The sequence below is a fragment of the Pelodiscus sinensis genome, chromosome 8, assembly GCF_052426305.1.
Source record: "Pelodiscus sinensis isolate ZL-2025 chromosome 8, ASM5242630v1, whole genome shotgun sequence".
Lineage (NCBI taxonomy): Eukaryota > Metazoa > Chordata > Testudines > Trionychidae > Pelodiscus > Pelodiscus sinensis.
Genome location: NC_143059.1, coordinates 14,500,429 through 14,518,010, shown reverse-complemented (window position 1 = coordinate 14,518,010; position 17,582 = coordinate 14,500,429). Strand labels below are relative to the sequence as shown.

Here is a 17,582-nt window from a genome sequence, read left to right as displayed (position 1 = left end):
TATTAAGAGACAGGGTTTGACATCTGTTACCCTCACATGGCTATTCAAAGTATCTGTTACTAGCATAATAAGAATTAACTAGATTGGTTTGGTTTTGGGTCTCCCACCTACTCAGTATATGCCATTTCCTTTATAATGAAATATTGATTTGTATACTTATCAACACATTTAAAATAATAGTGCCTGGGCAATTTTTTTTTTTTTTTTTTTTTTTTTAAACACATCCCTCACCAAGGGACAAAATATTCACTGTTAAACTGTATAGGCGGGGCTTGATGTAAAACGATTTTGGCTCCCAGCTGCAGCAAGGCCTCCTACAGATTAGCTTAGTAAGCAGGAAAGCACAGCTGATTTTTATCAGCTATATTGCAAGGACAAGCAGCCCAAGAAACAATTTCATACAGTCAATGTTTTTGCAACATTTGTTTTCTTGCTTAACATAGACTGACTCTAAATTCAGAACTCTGAAGACTTTTTGTTGATATGTGTGTGTGTATGTAGTTGAGTAGGCTGATGTGAAAGAGATCATGTTTTAAGAGACTAGGCAAAAGAAAAGTTAAGAAAAAATGTCAGGAGACTTTCAGAGAACAGATACTTGTCCATATATACAGTCACTGTGCTCACTCAACAGCCCCATATTCTGCAATCACTGAAGTCTTTTATAGCAAAATGCAGGACTATGTAGCACTTTAAAGACTAACAAGATGGTTTATTAGATGATGAGTCTTTTATGTGATTCATAAGAGTCTCCAAATTGTTAACATCGTGTAATTTCATAGACATGTCTTCATTTTATTTAGTTTATTTCCAAATAAATGGTAAGAGAAGCAAACAAAATTAACACAAAACTGTGTAGAAGTAACACTGAATACCTCCTAAAAGCCCCAAATACTTAAAGAATTCAGGAGTACAATAAAACCAAATCCTAAGAATACCTATATATTGGGGTATTTCAGCAGGTCTCTGAATGGTGGGTGACATGCTGTAAAGTCAAATACGTGCTCCAACAGCTAGACCCAATAATGTGGGCAGAGACAGATCTTTTCTGCTTTAATCTTGAACTTGTATGTTCTGGGGGGGGGGGGGGGGGGTTTGGACAGACTATTACCATTAATCATTCTAGGGGTAATATTTTGTGGCATGATAACACTTTAATAACATTATGTTGTCATCAACATTTATCAAATACTCTCCTTGTACAGTTGCTAGTGACATTTATTCTAAAAAAAGTTCATTTCTACCAAAGATCACAGATTATATGTTCTCAATGAATAGCCTTGCAGCCTTTCCCCCCCAAACAGTATGTCCTTCAATCTTAAAAGGCAGCATAAGAATTTGAAACATTAAGGTCCCTTTTATTTGATAATTAGGATTATTGGTTGAAATATACTGTACTAATTCTGAATGAAACGAATCAATAGTTTGACTTATGAATCTAAACAATTTCTACAGGAAATAAGTCATCTGTTTTTCATTCTGTGTGTACTGCTCAGTTGTTACTGCATTCTTCCTCTATCTTGGGATTCCAATAACCTTTGGTAAAGACTTGAGTATAGTATAGTATACTATACTATAGTATATCTAATTTGCAACCATTTAAAACCATTCCAGTTGGACACAATTACATGTTAACTTACTATCCATTACTATAATACATGGTTAAATAATAAGAAAGATACAAACTTATATTCTTATGGTATTCAAGGGCAACACCTAAATGCTTTATAATTGATCACTGTTTTAGATGGATTGTCAACATCAAACACTCTATATAGCTTCTAAGTTTAAGTGTAAAGCTATAATTTAATTATTAAATTTTAAATACTAATATGTTGCTATATATATATTTTTATTTAAACCTTCGGCTGCAGGCTATTCGACCTCAGACACAGTGACAATGTGCTAGTCCATGACCACCAGAAATGAAAATTGCCTACAAATAGAAAATGAAGTCTGGTGCCACTGTCCAACCTGATTGAAATGCAAAAAGCAACAAGGCTTCATAAACTGGTGAAAATCAAATTAATTTTAATTACTCTCCTTTATTAGTTGGAGGCTTGGTAATTTTGAAATGCATGGGTTTTAGTTCCACACAATCTCTTTATTTACTTTAGTTATTGTAGATGGGGGAAAACAAAAGTTGGGTGGATGTATGTAAAAGGGGTAGAGGAAGCAGCTACCTTTCAGGCTCTTTATAGTTTACTTTTCTTCTTCTGTTTCATCAGTTCTCAGTGCATTGCAACCTGGATAATAAAGTAAGAGCCTGATCCTGCAAACACTTGTGAGCCTGCTTAACTTTACTACCAAGGGTAATCCCATTGATTTCAGGGATAGCTAGGATAATAAAGTTAAGAGCATAGGTAAGAGTTTGAAGAATCAAGGTATGTGTTGGTAGAAGATTTCTGAGCTGTGAAAAGAGCTGATCACATTTCATAAAGATTTGGCACCTCTTACAGCAGTGAGAGAATGTTCCCATGGAATGTCCTTCGTAAAAGCCTCCTGTGCCGTTTATCGAATGCTATCCTTAATGTGGAAAAAAATATTTGATCCATTGTGAAATAAAACCAGCAGTTTTAGTTCAAGTGCTAAGCTTATATTTTGAAACCATGTTGTGCAAAATAAGCAGATAAAGAACATAGTTTGCATACTGAATTAAAGCAGGAACAGTCTTATAATCCTATAGTAAAATCAATAGAAATCAAAATATTCTCTGGTTTCAGTCTGCACAGATTAAAAAAAAGAGCTCTCAATTGGATTTCACAAAAGCTATTGATTAGGAGTTCTGTAACATCTCTCCTCTTGGCTGTTATGCACTATGTGTACCCAGGCAGCCTGACTGAGCTTCTTGATGTAGGGATGCACGAGGAAGCAACATCTCATTGCATAGCTGAATCCATACATGAATAATGTCAAGTACAACATCTCAATGTTTGCATCATAGCATTTCTAAAGGACCCAGAATACCAAGAAAATGCGTAATGAAAAAAATCAGGGCATGATTTAGACGTGAAACCACGGTTTGAAAATGAAGCCTCGTGGAGGTTTCAGTTCTTAGGTAGATTCCCTTTATCCCCACGCTAGGTGGTAATTCTAGATTAATGACTGGCTTTTCGTGAACTGATAAGCAACTAGCTTTTGCTTGGTCAGAACCTGGAGAATTTTCATCAAGAGCTTTCAAAACAGCAAATAGTAAGTTGTCTATAAGCAAAACTGAACCAAGAATTTTTTAGATATGTAGGATGAAAATCAAACAGGAAGATATCCTGATATCTATGACGATAAACACCTCCCCCCCACAAAGATAATTCCCCCCAACACTGACACAAAATGGATATAAATCTATCTTTCTGAACAAATAACTCCAGATTTGCCTTCCAATTTCCAGTTATCCCTTCTTGAAACAATGTAATAAAATGCAACATAGAACAATCTAGACAAAGCTCCTCTTGTAAACTGTGAAATGCTAAATGATCTATGACCTCTGCCTACACATGTGCCTTACCAAGGCAAAGGATCAAACAAGGGTCTGCACTTGTCTTGAAAGCCAGAGCATCAGCCTTGTCATATCACATTTGTATTCACACAATACAACAGGACCCATGACTTTCATTTTAATAGCAGCTGAGGCAATGGGCAGAGAAAGAAAAGACAGCTCCACCTGGAAACTGAAGCCGAATTTAAAAAAAAAGAGAGAAAAGAGACTTCCTTTTCTCACAAGACCTGTTAATCACAATCAAAGCAAGGGAAAAAATGCAGATATTGGGTCATAGGGTCACACTATGTCAGTAGTTCATGAAAGAGATTACATTTCCTTCTCCCCAGTTTATATTGCAACCTCAGCGAACGAGTATGCAAAGCTGAGGGCTTAAAAATATCCACACGCCCTATAAATTCAAATCCTTTTTATTGTAATCTATTTAATCTTCCGTTAATAATAATCTCTGCTATCAATGTACTCCAACAGGGTCAATTTCTGCTGGATTTGCACTTCTTCCATGTCATCCAATAAGGGAGTGGCATTTAATGAGGGGAACCACCCTGATCTACCTGGTTTTAGCAATCTAGAGAGACCTATATTGCTTATACATTTGCGTGACTGCTCCGACCAGCACGATTTTGTTTTGCCTTGGTTTGGACTGGCCCTTCCAGCTAATCATTTATTTATGAATCAGGATTGTGTTCGCTGTAGTGCTTCGTAGGGAGACAGTGTGGAGGAACGGAAACTGCAGTGGATTTCTCTGTAAAGACCCCCAAAGGATGGCACCGCGCGCTTGCAATGGGCTGTAAAATGGCACGGTAGCATTGCAAGACTAGCAGGATCCTCTCCAACAAGCCCGGAGCCAAGGTGCAGCATTTCAGCCCCACAGAAGTCAATGCAGTTTGAAAAAAAAAGCCACGCAGCCTTGTTGCGTTAGCCAAGGTTGGAACACAGGCGCATGGGATGAAAATCAGGCACCCTTGGGAGAAACGGAAGAGCCCAAAGATGCGTGTTTCAGATGCAGCTTCACATACAGACGTGAGAAGCGGAGCGGCACAAACGGTTTTCCTGACTGTACCCAGCCCACTGCCTCATGCCAGATGCACCTTGCAGGGAAGGTTCCCCCTCGTTTACCTTGGCCAAAGGCTGGAGAAGCGAGTTATTGCCTTGTTTGCCAGGCTGATTTAGTGACAGCTGTGCGCCCCCCCCCCCCCCCCCCATTTCTGATTCCCCGTTCTTTTGCCTGGTTCGCCAATGCGCGGCATCAGTTTGCTGTGCATATGGACTCTTTATCCCGGGGCTTATCAGCAAATAGATGTAATGGGAAAAAAAAAGTTTAAATGACTAACTAACCAAATCCTCCAGCGGAACAACCGCAGATTAGCATGCAAACCGGGGAGCCACGGGCTATGGAAGCGATTCGGCTGATAACGTTCAATTGAATTGACGTGGCTGGCAGAAGCCCCTAATGGGGGGCACCCGGCGCCTCGTTTCCTAGCCTGTATCCAAGCAAACTGGCGAGACTCTAATACGGTACAATTCATCGTTCTACTAAGCGGCCCTGCCCAGAAGTTCCGCTGGCTTCAGTACGTCCTAGATAACCTTCACAGGAGGCAGGGAGGGGGCCCGATCCAAATGCATTTCCCACTGAAACCAGAATCCGGAGCTTTGCGATCAGAAGAGCCAGGCACCCAGCCCCATCCAGAGACAGGAACCAGAGCCCTTTCCCAGCGCCAGTCGGCGGTGGCAGGAATCTGCCGAGGTGGCGGGAGGCACAGAACAAATAGACGGGACTGGATCGGCTCTGGGTGTTTCTGCATATTCATGGGGTGGGCTCCTGCCCCTCTCAGACAGCGCTGGCTAAGGGGATTTTCCACAGCCGGGCAGCAGGGAAAGGGAGCTCGGGTCGGAGCACATTTTAGATTGGTTTGAAAGGGAAACACGATTGCCTGGCTGGCTAGAGGAAACTCACATTGTCAACCAGACCTTCGCCCCCCAGCAGCCTACCAGGTCACCCTAAGCAGCCTACCAGGTCACTCCAGCCCACACAAGCAGCGCCTTTGCTCCAGAGCCACTAACAAACGTGGGCTCCTCACCTCTCCTCCAGACCACTGGGCTCTCAACAGCCCTCCCTGAGCAAGGCTAAGTCCCTATCACACATAGTGAGACGCCTCCACCTCAAACCGCTGTGAACATCCACCACACAAAGAGGGAACTGGCCGGGGAGGGGAGATAAATTGCGGGGAAGGGGGGCAGAAACTTAATCCAAGAGCTTCCCAGCATTTCTGCAGCCTCCGGAATTGCACGCTACCCTATGGCTGCCTACGGTACTAGCCATCCGCATCCAAACTAGCACCAGCACCAGCGTGGCTCTGAAACGCAAGCCAAGGCTGACCCGAGCGGGGGGTGTGGTGGGAAGGGGGTGCCCGAAGGCAAGGCAGCTTGCGCCGTACTTACGGAATTTGGGACTTGTGCTAGTTTCTGGCGTGGTGGTGGTGGACTCCTGGAAGGGAGATAAGGTCCAGGATGGAGCAGAGTCGTGGACATAGATCTTGTAGGAGGAGGTAGCGTATGCCGCAGTGGGCCAGATGGGCATTGGCTGGGTGCTGGGGGTCCCGGGCAGCGGGCGGGAGGTCAGGATGGTGGTGCTGAAGGGGACGGTGGTGGAGAGGCTGGTCGCGGGGGCAGCTGTATGGCGCACAGTGGTGGATCGGGGGCTCGCCCGGATGGGGACCCGGGTGCCCGGGAAGCGGGTGGGGGCCCGCGTCATGGTGGTGAAGCGGGTGCTTATCCGGTTGGGCGTCCGGGACGTGGTGGCGGTGGTGGTCTCCAGGCTCTTGGGCGGGGTGGTGGGCTTGGAGAGGAAGAAGGGGTCCTGGCCCATCCCCTTGGAATCGATCACCTCGGTGGGGACGTACTCCTTGACGGAGCCCACCACGATCCACTTGAGCAGCATGAGGCTGAGCCCCAGGCCGATGAAGCCGATGAAGAGCGGCACCACGCACAGCCACGTCTGCTGCCGGTTCCAGACGATGCAGTCGCTACAGCGCAGCTCCCGCGGGGGTCCGGGGGCCCCATCCCCGTCCGGGCCCCCCGCCGCCGCCGCCCCCTCCTCTGCCGCAGCAGCACCAGGTGGGGAGGCGCAGGCAGCCCCTTCGCTCATCCTAGGCGCCTTTCACCCCCTCGGGGGGGAAGACCAGGCATCAGGGAGACGCTGCTGCCGGGGCGCGCAGCATGCGGGCAGGCGGGCCGGGAAGAGGCAGAGCCGGGAAGGGGGAGGGGAGGGGCAAAGCTCTCCCAGCCCCAGTCAGTCAGGGGACATGTCTCCAGCCCCAGGAACCCCCCCGGCTCCTCAGGCAATCTCCGCGAGCAGCTGCGGAATCCGCTACATCCCCGGGCTGGCCCCAGCCCCGAGCCGCCGCGCTCTGAGCATCCTTCTCGCCCGGCGCCCGCTCCGCTCCGAAGGAGTCGCCGGGATCCGCTCGCGGAGCGTGTCACGCCAAGCGCCCGGGGATGAGCCACATTCCTGCGCACGGGCGGCCCCGCTCGGCTCCGCCTGGGTCGGGCTCCCAGCCGGCCCCCCCCCCCGCTCTGCTCCGCCTTAGCCCCGGCGCAGAGGCACCCGCGTTCCTCGGCTGCCGCTTGGCGAGGCGACGGAGCAGCCAAACGCACCTGTTATTCAGCAGCCCTGCAGCCAACCCTTGGACAGCACTTTAGGAGAGAGACCAATCCGAAGGCAGAGCGGAGGGGAAGGAGACACAGCGGCCTCGCTCCTTCTCCTCCACGCCGCGGCTCCGCGGCGCCCAGGTCCGAGCGGCAGTCCCACTCCGGCCAGGCTGGGGCAATCGGCGTTACGGGCAGATCCAATGCCAGCGAAGAGCCTGCAGCGAGCACACCCCCCGCGAGCGCTCCGGCTAGACCGATCCGGCCGGCTGCTCCACTTCGCCTGTGCGTGCGAACGAGGCAGGCTGGCGCTCCGAAAGTAAAGCGCCTCCCACCACAGTCTAATGGTGGTTTCTTAATGCGCACAAGATAAATAAATGATCCAGGCAACCCCCTCGGGAGGGGTCTGGCAAGCGAGGGGTTGGGGTTTTTTTCCCTGCTCCCCCCTCCCGCCCCAATCAGATCCTGCAATTATCTTGCGTGTGCATTAATCCAATAGGATCCTGGTGTGTTGCCGCATGTTGCAAGAGACGCGGGGATGGGAAATCAGAGGCCGCTGTGCTGTCTGCGGGAGGTGGGAACACCTTTCTGGAGGCTTGCTGGAGAAAGCCCGCAAACGGAGTTTGCAAAAGAGACTTCCCTGCCAGCTGACGCTGTGCATTGCAGAAAACGGGCAAGGAGGGGCCGTCGTTGTCTAAGAGGGTTTCCCGAAAGGAAAATGAAATGAATAGAGGATTGCAACAAATGGATGCTACTTTCAGAAGACAGGGCAGCCGCCGAGGAAACAGACGATTAAGTGCTGGGCTGGCTCTCAAGCCGCCTATCAAGTTTCTCTCTGGAAACGACTGCAGCTCTTTGATCGGCTCCTTCAGAAAAGAGTTAAACCCAGTGCTGAGACCATGTGTAGGTCCCCTGTCTGCACTCACTAGGCAAACATTAAAGTACTCATCGAGACAGCTGAAGAGTTAATAACAAGGGGTAATTTTATTTCACTAGATCGCTAATTCCAGATTTTAAAGAAAAGTCCCTTTTAAACATGGCATCTTTTGCTTTATTTTTCGCATTGCTGTCTGTCAGTATTGATGCATCACTGAAATTTCTTCAGCCATTTACTGGACTATGTGTATAAAATGTCTATAGGCAATTAATTTGGCAGACGTAATAGTATAAATAAAGTATAAAACATTTGTTATTCATATGTATGCAGTAAATAAATGTAGGCAATAGGAAGAAATCTCACAACTGTGCAGTGTCGTGCTTGATCCCTTCCTCCCCCCAATGGTACATTTCAGTAGTATTTAAAATACAATGCCAAGATTAAATTTGACAGGTCTGCTGGTTTGTTGCACTCATGTAGGGCAACTAAGATTTAACACCTGCCTGGGGATAAGTGTCCCTGGGTTGATAACAGCTGAGAAAGCTGCAGCTGACACATATCAGACAGATGTGCTTTTCAAAGATTGCCCAATAAGAAAGCATTGTGGAGTGGTGCTAACTGTGGCCTTGGAGAAATCTGACTGATCACAGTCTGAGCCAATTGTTAAATAGGCAACCATGATGGGAAGAAAGCATTTAGAAAGAAAACGGGGAGAAATCATTTGTCCATGAATAAGAGTGTAGACATTGCCCATTGCTCAAATGCCTAATCCAACTTCCATAAAAGTAATAGTAAAAGCTAGACCTCAATGAGGGTTTTGTCATATACTTCAATGGGACCAAGGTTTCACCTATAATTGTTATAAAGTAAGCCTTTATAACCACCACCAGGTGGATTTGAACCTGAGACATCTGGAGCTTAGTGCAAATTTTAAATTAATGGAGCTTGCCTATCTCCTAGAATTGGAAGGGACCTTGAAAGGTCAACAAGTCCAGTCTCCTACCTTCACAGCAGCACCAAGTACCATCCCTGACAAATTTTTGCCATAAATCCTTTGCAAGGATTGAACTCACAACTCTGGGTTTAGCAGGCTACTGCTCAAACCACTGAGCTATCCCTCCCCCTAATTTCTGAATGAGAAAACAGATCTTCATGGGACTGTCTGATGAGCTTGCCATAACCCTTCAGTGCCAGAACACTTGATCCAGGGGAGCTGTACTGATTTAGAAGCAGGCTGCTATTGTCCCTGGCTACAGCAGACAACTGTTGGTCTATTGCAACCTACACTCTGTCTGGAAAGCCTACTCTCAAGTTAATAGTTGTGCATGTTTGCAAGGCACGGGGTTTCCAAGAACTGTGTGTTCCAGTATTGGTCCCTATCCTCCTCACTTTGCCCACCCCAAGGGGAAAATGAGTAACAGAACTGAAAAGGTTGCTATTTGCTCATTGTGCAAGGCTTAGTGGATGACAGAAGCAGAATCATAAATACTAACACAGGAAAACATTGGAAAGGTTCCCGATGCCAGAGCAACGAGGAGATCAGGGTTGTACTTGAAAGGACTTAATTTCCAGGAATTACATGATTCTGTATGGTGTCTACACCCACTTTCATTTGCGGGAACTTTGCATGCCTGTTCCTGCCTTGACTCATGAAAACATACCCCAAAGTCAGTGATCCTGGAAAAAGGGAATTCAGTTACAACCTTTATTGGTATTGCCTATACATGCATTTGGATGCCAGTGTGGCAAACATAGTTCAAGTAATCATTGGCTGTTGCACTTTCCAAACCATCCATCAGGGTAATGGAGGCTGTTTCCATACTGGTTAGGCTTAGGACATGTCTGGTTTACACACTCTGTACGGACAGCCAGATTCCATCCACATTCACACTGCTCCTGGTTCCCAGCAGGTAAGGGAAATCAGAGTTCCCTTATGTGCACACAGACAGAGGATGACATCTACCTGAGCCCAGAGCCACCTTCACACCTTGTAAAACTCCTGGAAATGCAAAAGGAAACATTAGTACACATCTGTGGGGCTGCCTACCTTTGTGAGGGTTTTCTTATCACTATAGATCATTAGCTGTTTGTGTGTGTGGCATTGCACACATTAAAGACAATTATTCTGTTATCACCCTGGGGTTGGGTATGTAGTGTGGAAGTTTGTTATAATCCTTAGTTTCCATGGGAGTTCATTCCCATGTCTCAGAACAGCTGTTGAGAAAGCACTTTCTCCTTCTCATGAACTTGATCCTTACAGTGAAAAATTCCTTTCTGCCTGAGAGTGGATCTTGTCAACCACAGTCTTCATGGTGGAGATGTAGGGACTCTTTTAAATAATCAGATAAAGAATGAGACCTTGAACTTGACTTCAGGTACTTGATTTGAATTTGTCTTCAGGTAGTCTCAGCAGGATTTCCCCATGCCTCCCAGCTATGTGGGCAGAAGAACTGCCCCTATCCCACTACCTTCATGGTGTATGGTTTGAAAAAGGCCTTGAAGACTCTCTGGGAAAGGAATAAAAAACATGAAATCATCAAGGTCAGCTCATGTTCACATGCTTTGACTTTATCTCTTAGAATTCTCTTTCTGAGAAAGTGGTGTCTGGTCTCTGGAATATGTCCCTCGGGGAGAGAGGGGGACAAAAATTCTGGATAGACAAGATTTTGGTTCAAAGTAAGAGAGAAAAGATATCATCCGTTATGAGAGGAGATAAATAACATAAGAACATAAGAACGTCCATACAGGGTCAGACCAAAGGTCCATCTAGCCCAGTATCCTGTCTGCCAACAGTGGCCAGCACCAGGTGCCCCAGAGAGGGTGGACCGAAGACAATGATCAAGTGATTTGTCTCCTGCCATCCCTCTCCAACCTCTGACAAACAGAGGTCAAGGACACTATTTTATCCCCTGGCTAATAGCTTTTTATGGACCTAACCTCCGTGAAATTATCTAGCTTCTCTTTAAACTCTGTTATAGTCCTAGCCTTCACAGCCTCCTCTGGCAAGGAGTTCCACAGGTTGACTACACGCTGTGTGAAGAAGAACTTTCTTTTATTAGTTTCAAACCTGCTGCCCATTAATTTCATTTGGTGTCCTCTAGTTCTTCTATTTAGGGAACTAATAATTAACTTTTCTTTATCGGCCCTCTCCACACCACTCATAAATAAAAAGGAGCAAGTTTGTTTTTATTTTACATAAGCTGATTGTTAAAGCAAGGAAACATTTCTCAGGCATTTTGGTTGCCAGTTGCTGTTTGCCTTCTCTTTTTTTTATTATAAATGGGCTTTCGTGTTGGGTGCTACAGCAATACACATACAGTGGTTATCTAATAAAACTCACAATACTGAGACTTATCTGACCCCTAGTTGGAACATAGATTTCCAAATAATCCCTTTCAAGGAGCAAAGCCAACCCAGAAGCAAACAGTGGTAATTTCATATGCGAGGATTCAGATCCAGCCAAAACACCATTAGACAAGATTTGTATTTGTATTTCCATTTTTGGCCCAGCTAGTTAAATACAATTGAAATTATTTTTAGTTCACAAAATACTACCAATGGTACCAGATGATGTGAGCAGCAGGAGAGCCAGAGTTTTTCAGCTTTATGTTTATATCACTACACGAGTGCATGAAAGTCTCTTGTAAAAATGTACTATATGAATTGCTACAATACCTTTCTGTCACACTGGATTCTGACAGCGTGGACAATGTGCTACTGTAAACAAAAGCTAATTTCACAAACAAAAAGCACTGAAATTGTGACAGGGACTATCAATAAGATGAACATTAAATTTTATGGTCAGTTTCCCCAAGTCTAGTGGTTCCTATATTCTTGTTCCTTTGCTGCACTTAGCCATCACTTTCCTCTCCACCTCAACTAATATACACGACTCCCTAATGGCCCATTCCTAGCTATAGTTAATGCATCCCTCATCATCTGAATCGATCATTCCGTTCTTAGATGCCACTTACCCCCATATTCAAATGTCTGTGAATAATTCTATTCTTTTTTAATGTGACATTTAGTCTTAGTTCCCCACTGATTTCATTTCTCAGTGGTTCCAGCTGCTACTTCTTCTTCCACCCTGGCTGCTTAAAGTGGACATGGCCTATGACAGATAAACGAAGCATTGCCTACTTAGTTTGTTCTACGTGGCTTGCACCGCATACCCCAACATACTGGAACTCCTAGCTTGGTCAGCACTATAACCTTGCATTGTATTGACAGGTTCCCTGGCAGCAGGTGGGGAGCACTGCAAGTGGAATCAGAGGGAGAATTCTACTGCTGAGCTAACTAGTTTGGTGGCAATTTGGGATGTTAGCACACTGCCAGTTAGCATTATGTCAGTTTAGTACAGGTGTGAAATGAGTGACAGTTCATTTCAGAGGCTGGAGAGATATCTGCTATCTCACATGATGAAATAAACACTGAATAACAATTCGAGGGCTAAATGGGGGAGGGGAGAGTGAAATATACCCATCCTTTTACAGCATGCAAATATGTCCCTAGCTAGCCAGCATGCCATCATTTATTTCAATTCATTCAAGCTATTTGTAAATGCCAGAACTGCCACTAAATATTTATAATTACAATTGAAGCCTTGCCAATGCACATATACTGTTCAAATGTCTATTTTGGAATACTTCATAATGGCTAATTGCAATACATCATAATGTTAGCAATTCCCCCTCCCCCCCCAACAAGAACCATTACAAAAAAAAGCTGCTCTAATTAAAAAAGTAAAGCAAAATATATCACTTGGAGGGGTTTAGTAGTATATGGGCCAAATCTTTTCGCCTTGATCAGTTTTCATCCAAACAGAATTCTCACTGATGTCTCTGAGCTAACTCATACACTTCTGCTCAATAACAATTCTCAGTGATATCAATGGGACTCGTGTGTCGATAAGTGCTAAAGAACTTGTCCTGCAACATCAAAGTCAACGAGATGTTTGAAACTGATTTGGGTGGTGCATGATTAGCCAACATAGAAAAGCTCAATAAAGATTTCAGGATGGGGTATTGTGAATACTTTTAACTACTCCCTTGGGGCACATCTATACTATGTGGAAGATCAATGCTCCAGAGGTCAATGTTCTGGCATTGATTTAACAGATCCAGTCTGGATCTGTACATTGAACGCTTAGGGCAGCTCTGGCCAGCATCCAGTACTCCTCCTTTTGTGAGGAGTAAGGGAAGCCGACAGGAGTGTTTGACTCCTGCTGTGTGGACAGTGTGGAAATTCGATTTAAGATACACCAACTCCAGCTATGTAATTAATGTAGTTGGAATTGCGTATCTTATTTCAACCTTCCACTGTGGTGAGACCAGGCCTTGGTGTGTACTACAGCCAGGGCAAGGGCCCTGCATAAACTACTCAAAGTTTTAGGAGTCCTGAGCTCTCTGTCAGAAGTGTGAATGCATTCCTTGGAGTGTGTGTGTGAGCAGGAAGTGAGAGGGATAAAACAAGTTTTGAAAATCTTACCCAAAAAGGGCTGATCCAAAGTATAATGCAGTCAATGGAAGTAAGTCTTTCTGTTGACTGCCATCTGTTTAGGATTGGGATCTAAGCCAAAACTCAAATATTTCCAAGCCTTGAGGCTCTTTGAGGCTACTGCTGGGTGAGGAAGTCTATGAATTAACCACTCATCTGGAGCCAAGGCATTTTCAATTATTTAGCATTATGAATCACTTTACAGCTGGTTTTTCCAGGAAGCCTGTTTTCCAGAACAAGGCTTTCTTCCTAAACTCTCAAGATTCAGTGGAAATTGTGGCTGTCCCACTCCTTTAGTCTTTGGCATAATTTCTTTTTATTTCCTAATCTCCCCTCCTTGTGGTAACTTCTGTTTGGAGCTTTACATCCAGTACTGAGAATGACCAAGTGCCTGCTGTACTTTGTCACTACACAAATGACCTGACAAAGCCTGACTGTACAACAGATACATGTTGAGAATGCCACCTTTGATTCATTCCTGGTCTGTGTCTAGATTTAATTATTTCCAGTTCTGATGACTGCATATTGTTGCATTATTTGAATGATTGCATAAATATTTTGTTTAAGAATAGTTGGATCAGTACATTTGTAGAGTTATACATATACTATCACTTGCATGTACCTCTAACATAGGTTTGAAAAGCACTGAAGTCTTAAAGTTCAGCGTGATGTGCAGTCAGTGATCTGAGGAACTTCACGGAATATGAGGGAAAATCTCACACAAATGTGCCAACATGTTCAGCAGATGTGACCATGCAGTTGTAGACTAATTTAGAACTTTACAGCATACAATCATCTGAAAGTAAAGCATTTACACATTATGGGCAAAATCCTGGGCCCTGTTTGTAAGGGCCATGCTGCTGACAAAAAAGGTTTAGCCTGAGGCCAGAAGATTCTGGGGAGGACTTGATCTTGTGCAAAAAGTGGGTAGAGGGGATCTGCACCTGCTACGTGGGAACAAGTTGCACAGAGGTGAGAGAGCTTAAAGGGTAATTTCTGAAAAGTGCTAGGGATCTTGGTCTCCCTTGGGGAACTGAAGAAGTGCTTGATATTGCAGTCATTCACACATTGCAGTCATGGAGGAGAGAAATACAAAACAGGGTCCCTTACAATTAAAAAAAAATATCTCAAAGCATTCCATGCTGGAAGGTGGATCAGTGGGTTTTCAGTGGGCCTGTGATTTTCCCAAACTTCCATGGTGCCAATTTTTGTTAAATACAAGTGGGTAGAGCAATTTGCTCTGCAATAACAGCTTCATTTCAGAGATGGCAGCCAGGAGATCCCTACTGTCAATAGGCTGGGGAATTCAGCATGCACTTTGAAGGAAACTTTCCATGCTCAATTTCTCCAGGAAATCACTCAAAAATACGGGTGTCAGACTTCCTAAGGACAAACAGGGCTGGGCAGTCAGTAAGGCAGTAGGAGCCCCAGCTTCCTCAAGTTAATGGAATACTCTGCATGAACTTCAGTTGGAATTGGATCTGGTTCTAAATGTGCTGACAATGAGGGAGTCTTCAAGGCTTAAAGAGTAGTGTTGAGCACAATATAAATACGGGGCTGTGATGGGGTGGACAAAGCCCAACATCCCTGCAGGAGGCCTTTCAGCACCCTGGCCAGCAACAGGAGCAGTAGAGAGGCCCTCCAAGAGGAACAGAGTGGCAGCCTTCGCTGCAGCCAATCAGGGTGCAGCAGGCGGATATAAAAGGAGCTGCTAGGCCAGAGTCTGTCAGTTCCTTCTTGGAGCTTGACTCAGGCAAACCTCAGGGCTAACTGGGGAACATTAGCACTATGGACAGCTCTGAGTGGGAGGTGGGGTATTGCACCTGGTCAGAGCCAGGATCTGCACCTGAAGGCTAACCAAGAAGCCAAAGAAAGCCCTGCAGAACTCTGGACAAGGGGAACTCAACCACAAGGCCCTACAGGGCTGGATGGGACAGCGGGGGTGTCGTCTACACTACCCTCCTAGTTCGAACTAGCGGGGTAGTGTAGACATACCCCATCTCAGGGAAGTGGCCCAGAGAAGTGACAGCAACTAAGTACTTTGAAACTTAGCAGGTACCTGCTACTTATAGGTTACCTGAGACCCAGAGGAGTGGTTGGGCCTGGGTCCTCCCAACACCCTTGCTAAGTGCACCTGGGGGGGGGGGGGCGGTAAAAGAAGAGGCCTGATCTCAGGCCACTTGTTGGATGCTGCCTTGCCTGCAGACAGGTGAATAGAAACTATAAAAGACTCTGCTCAGCCACCAAGGTGTGTGTGTGTGTCCTAAGGGTGGAACCCTTCACAGGGGCAAACAGTGCAGCTTCAGGAAGTTTGCACTACCCAATTTACAGGAGCTAGGATTTAACTTTAAATTAGGTGCATTTCCCCTAACTGGAATATTTCCCACAATTGTTTGCTAAAACTGAAAACATTCTCTACAGTTTTTACCATTTTTTGCAGGGAGAGGGGGTAACTTCCATTGGCCTTGGTCATAACTTTTGTGATGAGTAGCACAGTGATCATAGCAATTGTGTTGAAAAGGGAGAGAGGCACAAAATAAGTGATTCAAGGCCTATATTCTTTCTTACAAGACATCAGAGAAACCAGGTGCCAAAAGTCTGTATATTGAAAATACAAATCTAAGTTGTAGAGAGGATGAGAGTAGCAATGGTGCAATCTAAAATGCTGCTTACGAATGAATTTCATGCTCTTGAAAAGTTCCAGGGTGACAACAGTAGAGGCAGAGTGCAAACATCCTCCCCAGCTCCAGTAATTAAACTTAATCCTTTTTCAGGCAGGAACTGGCTCCTCTGCTGAGAATGATAGCAGAAGTGTCAGTTCATAGCACACTGTGCTGCTGATCTTTGTCATGTAGATAACAATCCAGTGAGAGCAGGACTGATACCATCAGCTCATCTCACATAGGCCCCTGCAGAAATGTTAAATGGTAATTTCTTTTACTATTAATCCAATCATTTTATTTTACCAGCCTATTTCCATGAACTATTGACGAGCAGCCAAGGATTTCTGAGCAATCAGGCCAGCTCAGGCACTGATTTACTATGTGGCCCTGGCCTACCTGTTTTCCCCCCTCTCCCCCCCCTTAATTTCCCTAAATATAAAATAATACTTGACTATTCAGTGTTGAGGATTAATTAGTTAATGCTAGTACAATGCAAAGCACTACATGGGTTATAAATCTCAGGATTGGTGTGTATCTGCAAAAACCTTAAAGACTAACAGATTTATGTGTGTGTATAGCCCACCAGGACTCAATGAAGGGATCCATTGCTTCCGGGTTAGGGAGCAGACACTCTGCCTCACTGCACCCCTACTCAGTCTCTCCTGAGGAATCTGGCATGGCATTAGCTGGGGTATCCGGCCTCTGGTCAGTCCGCATCCACAGTGAATAAGCGCAGAGGCTTGGGCCTACCGTCAGGCCAAGCCAACAGTTAATTATGCCATGCCCTCACTGTGGGCTGGCCACAATAGGCCAGGGACTTAAGCCTATGATCAGGCTGAATCAACGGTTGCTAGGCCCCGGCCCTGATTCAGGGCAGGGCAACAGACGAGTTTCCCAGCACTGGTGGCTTACAGTCACAAAGGGAGGGAGAGACTGACAAGTATGTGTTGTGTGACCAGGGGGAAGATAGAGGGGGAGAACAGGCCTGCCCACTTCACTGCATCCCAGAGCATGGCCTTAACAGCCACCACTCAGTCAGTGGGGATACTGACTCCACATGCTGACTTACAGGCTCTGGGCCAGCCACACTAAGGTCAGCTGTCCCTGGGCTACTTCCACACTTCCCCTATAGGCATCCCAGGCTCCATTGCAGGGCCTCTGATCATTGTGGGAAAGGGGACTTGAACTTCTGGCAGAGTGGGCAGTTTCTCCATGTTGCAGTCTATCTGTAGTCCCGGCAGTCCTCAGCCTCTTTTAGGTATACCTCCACCTCCAAGCTTGGGAGCACAGGGCAAGCATCTGGCTACTCTGGCAGCTGGGGATTGACTAGCCTCCTGCAATGGCCTTTTGTTGCTCTAGCATATCATCTCCTGACTTCTGGTCAGATGGGCTACGTCTAGACTGG

The 17,582-nt window shown here is 45.5% G+C and overlaps 1 protein-coding gene across 1 annotated transcript in view; it reads right to left on the bottom strand.

Moving 5' to 3' along the window:
- NRG3 (neuregulin 3) overlaps window positions 1-8,721 on the bottom strand; it is a 912,476-nt gene extending 903,755 nt beyond the window's left edge. Inside the window, exon 1 of the mRNA XM_006112415.5 lies at window positions 5,936-8,721. Within this exon, the coding sequence (XP_006112477.2) occupies window positions 5,936-6,641 (706 nt within the window). The 5' untranslated portion in view covers window positions 6,642-8,721. The remainder of the gene's footprint in view (window positions 1-5,935) is intronic.
- Between the last annotated feature and the right edge of the window lie 8,861 nt (window positions 8,722-17,582).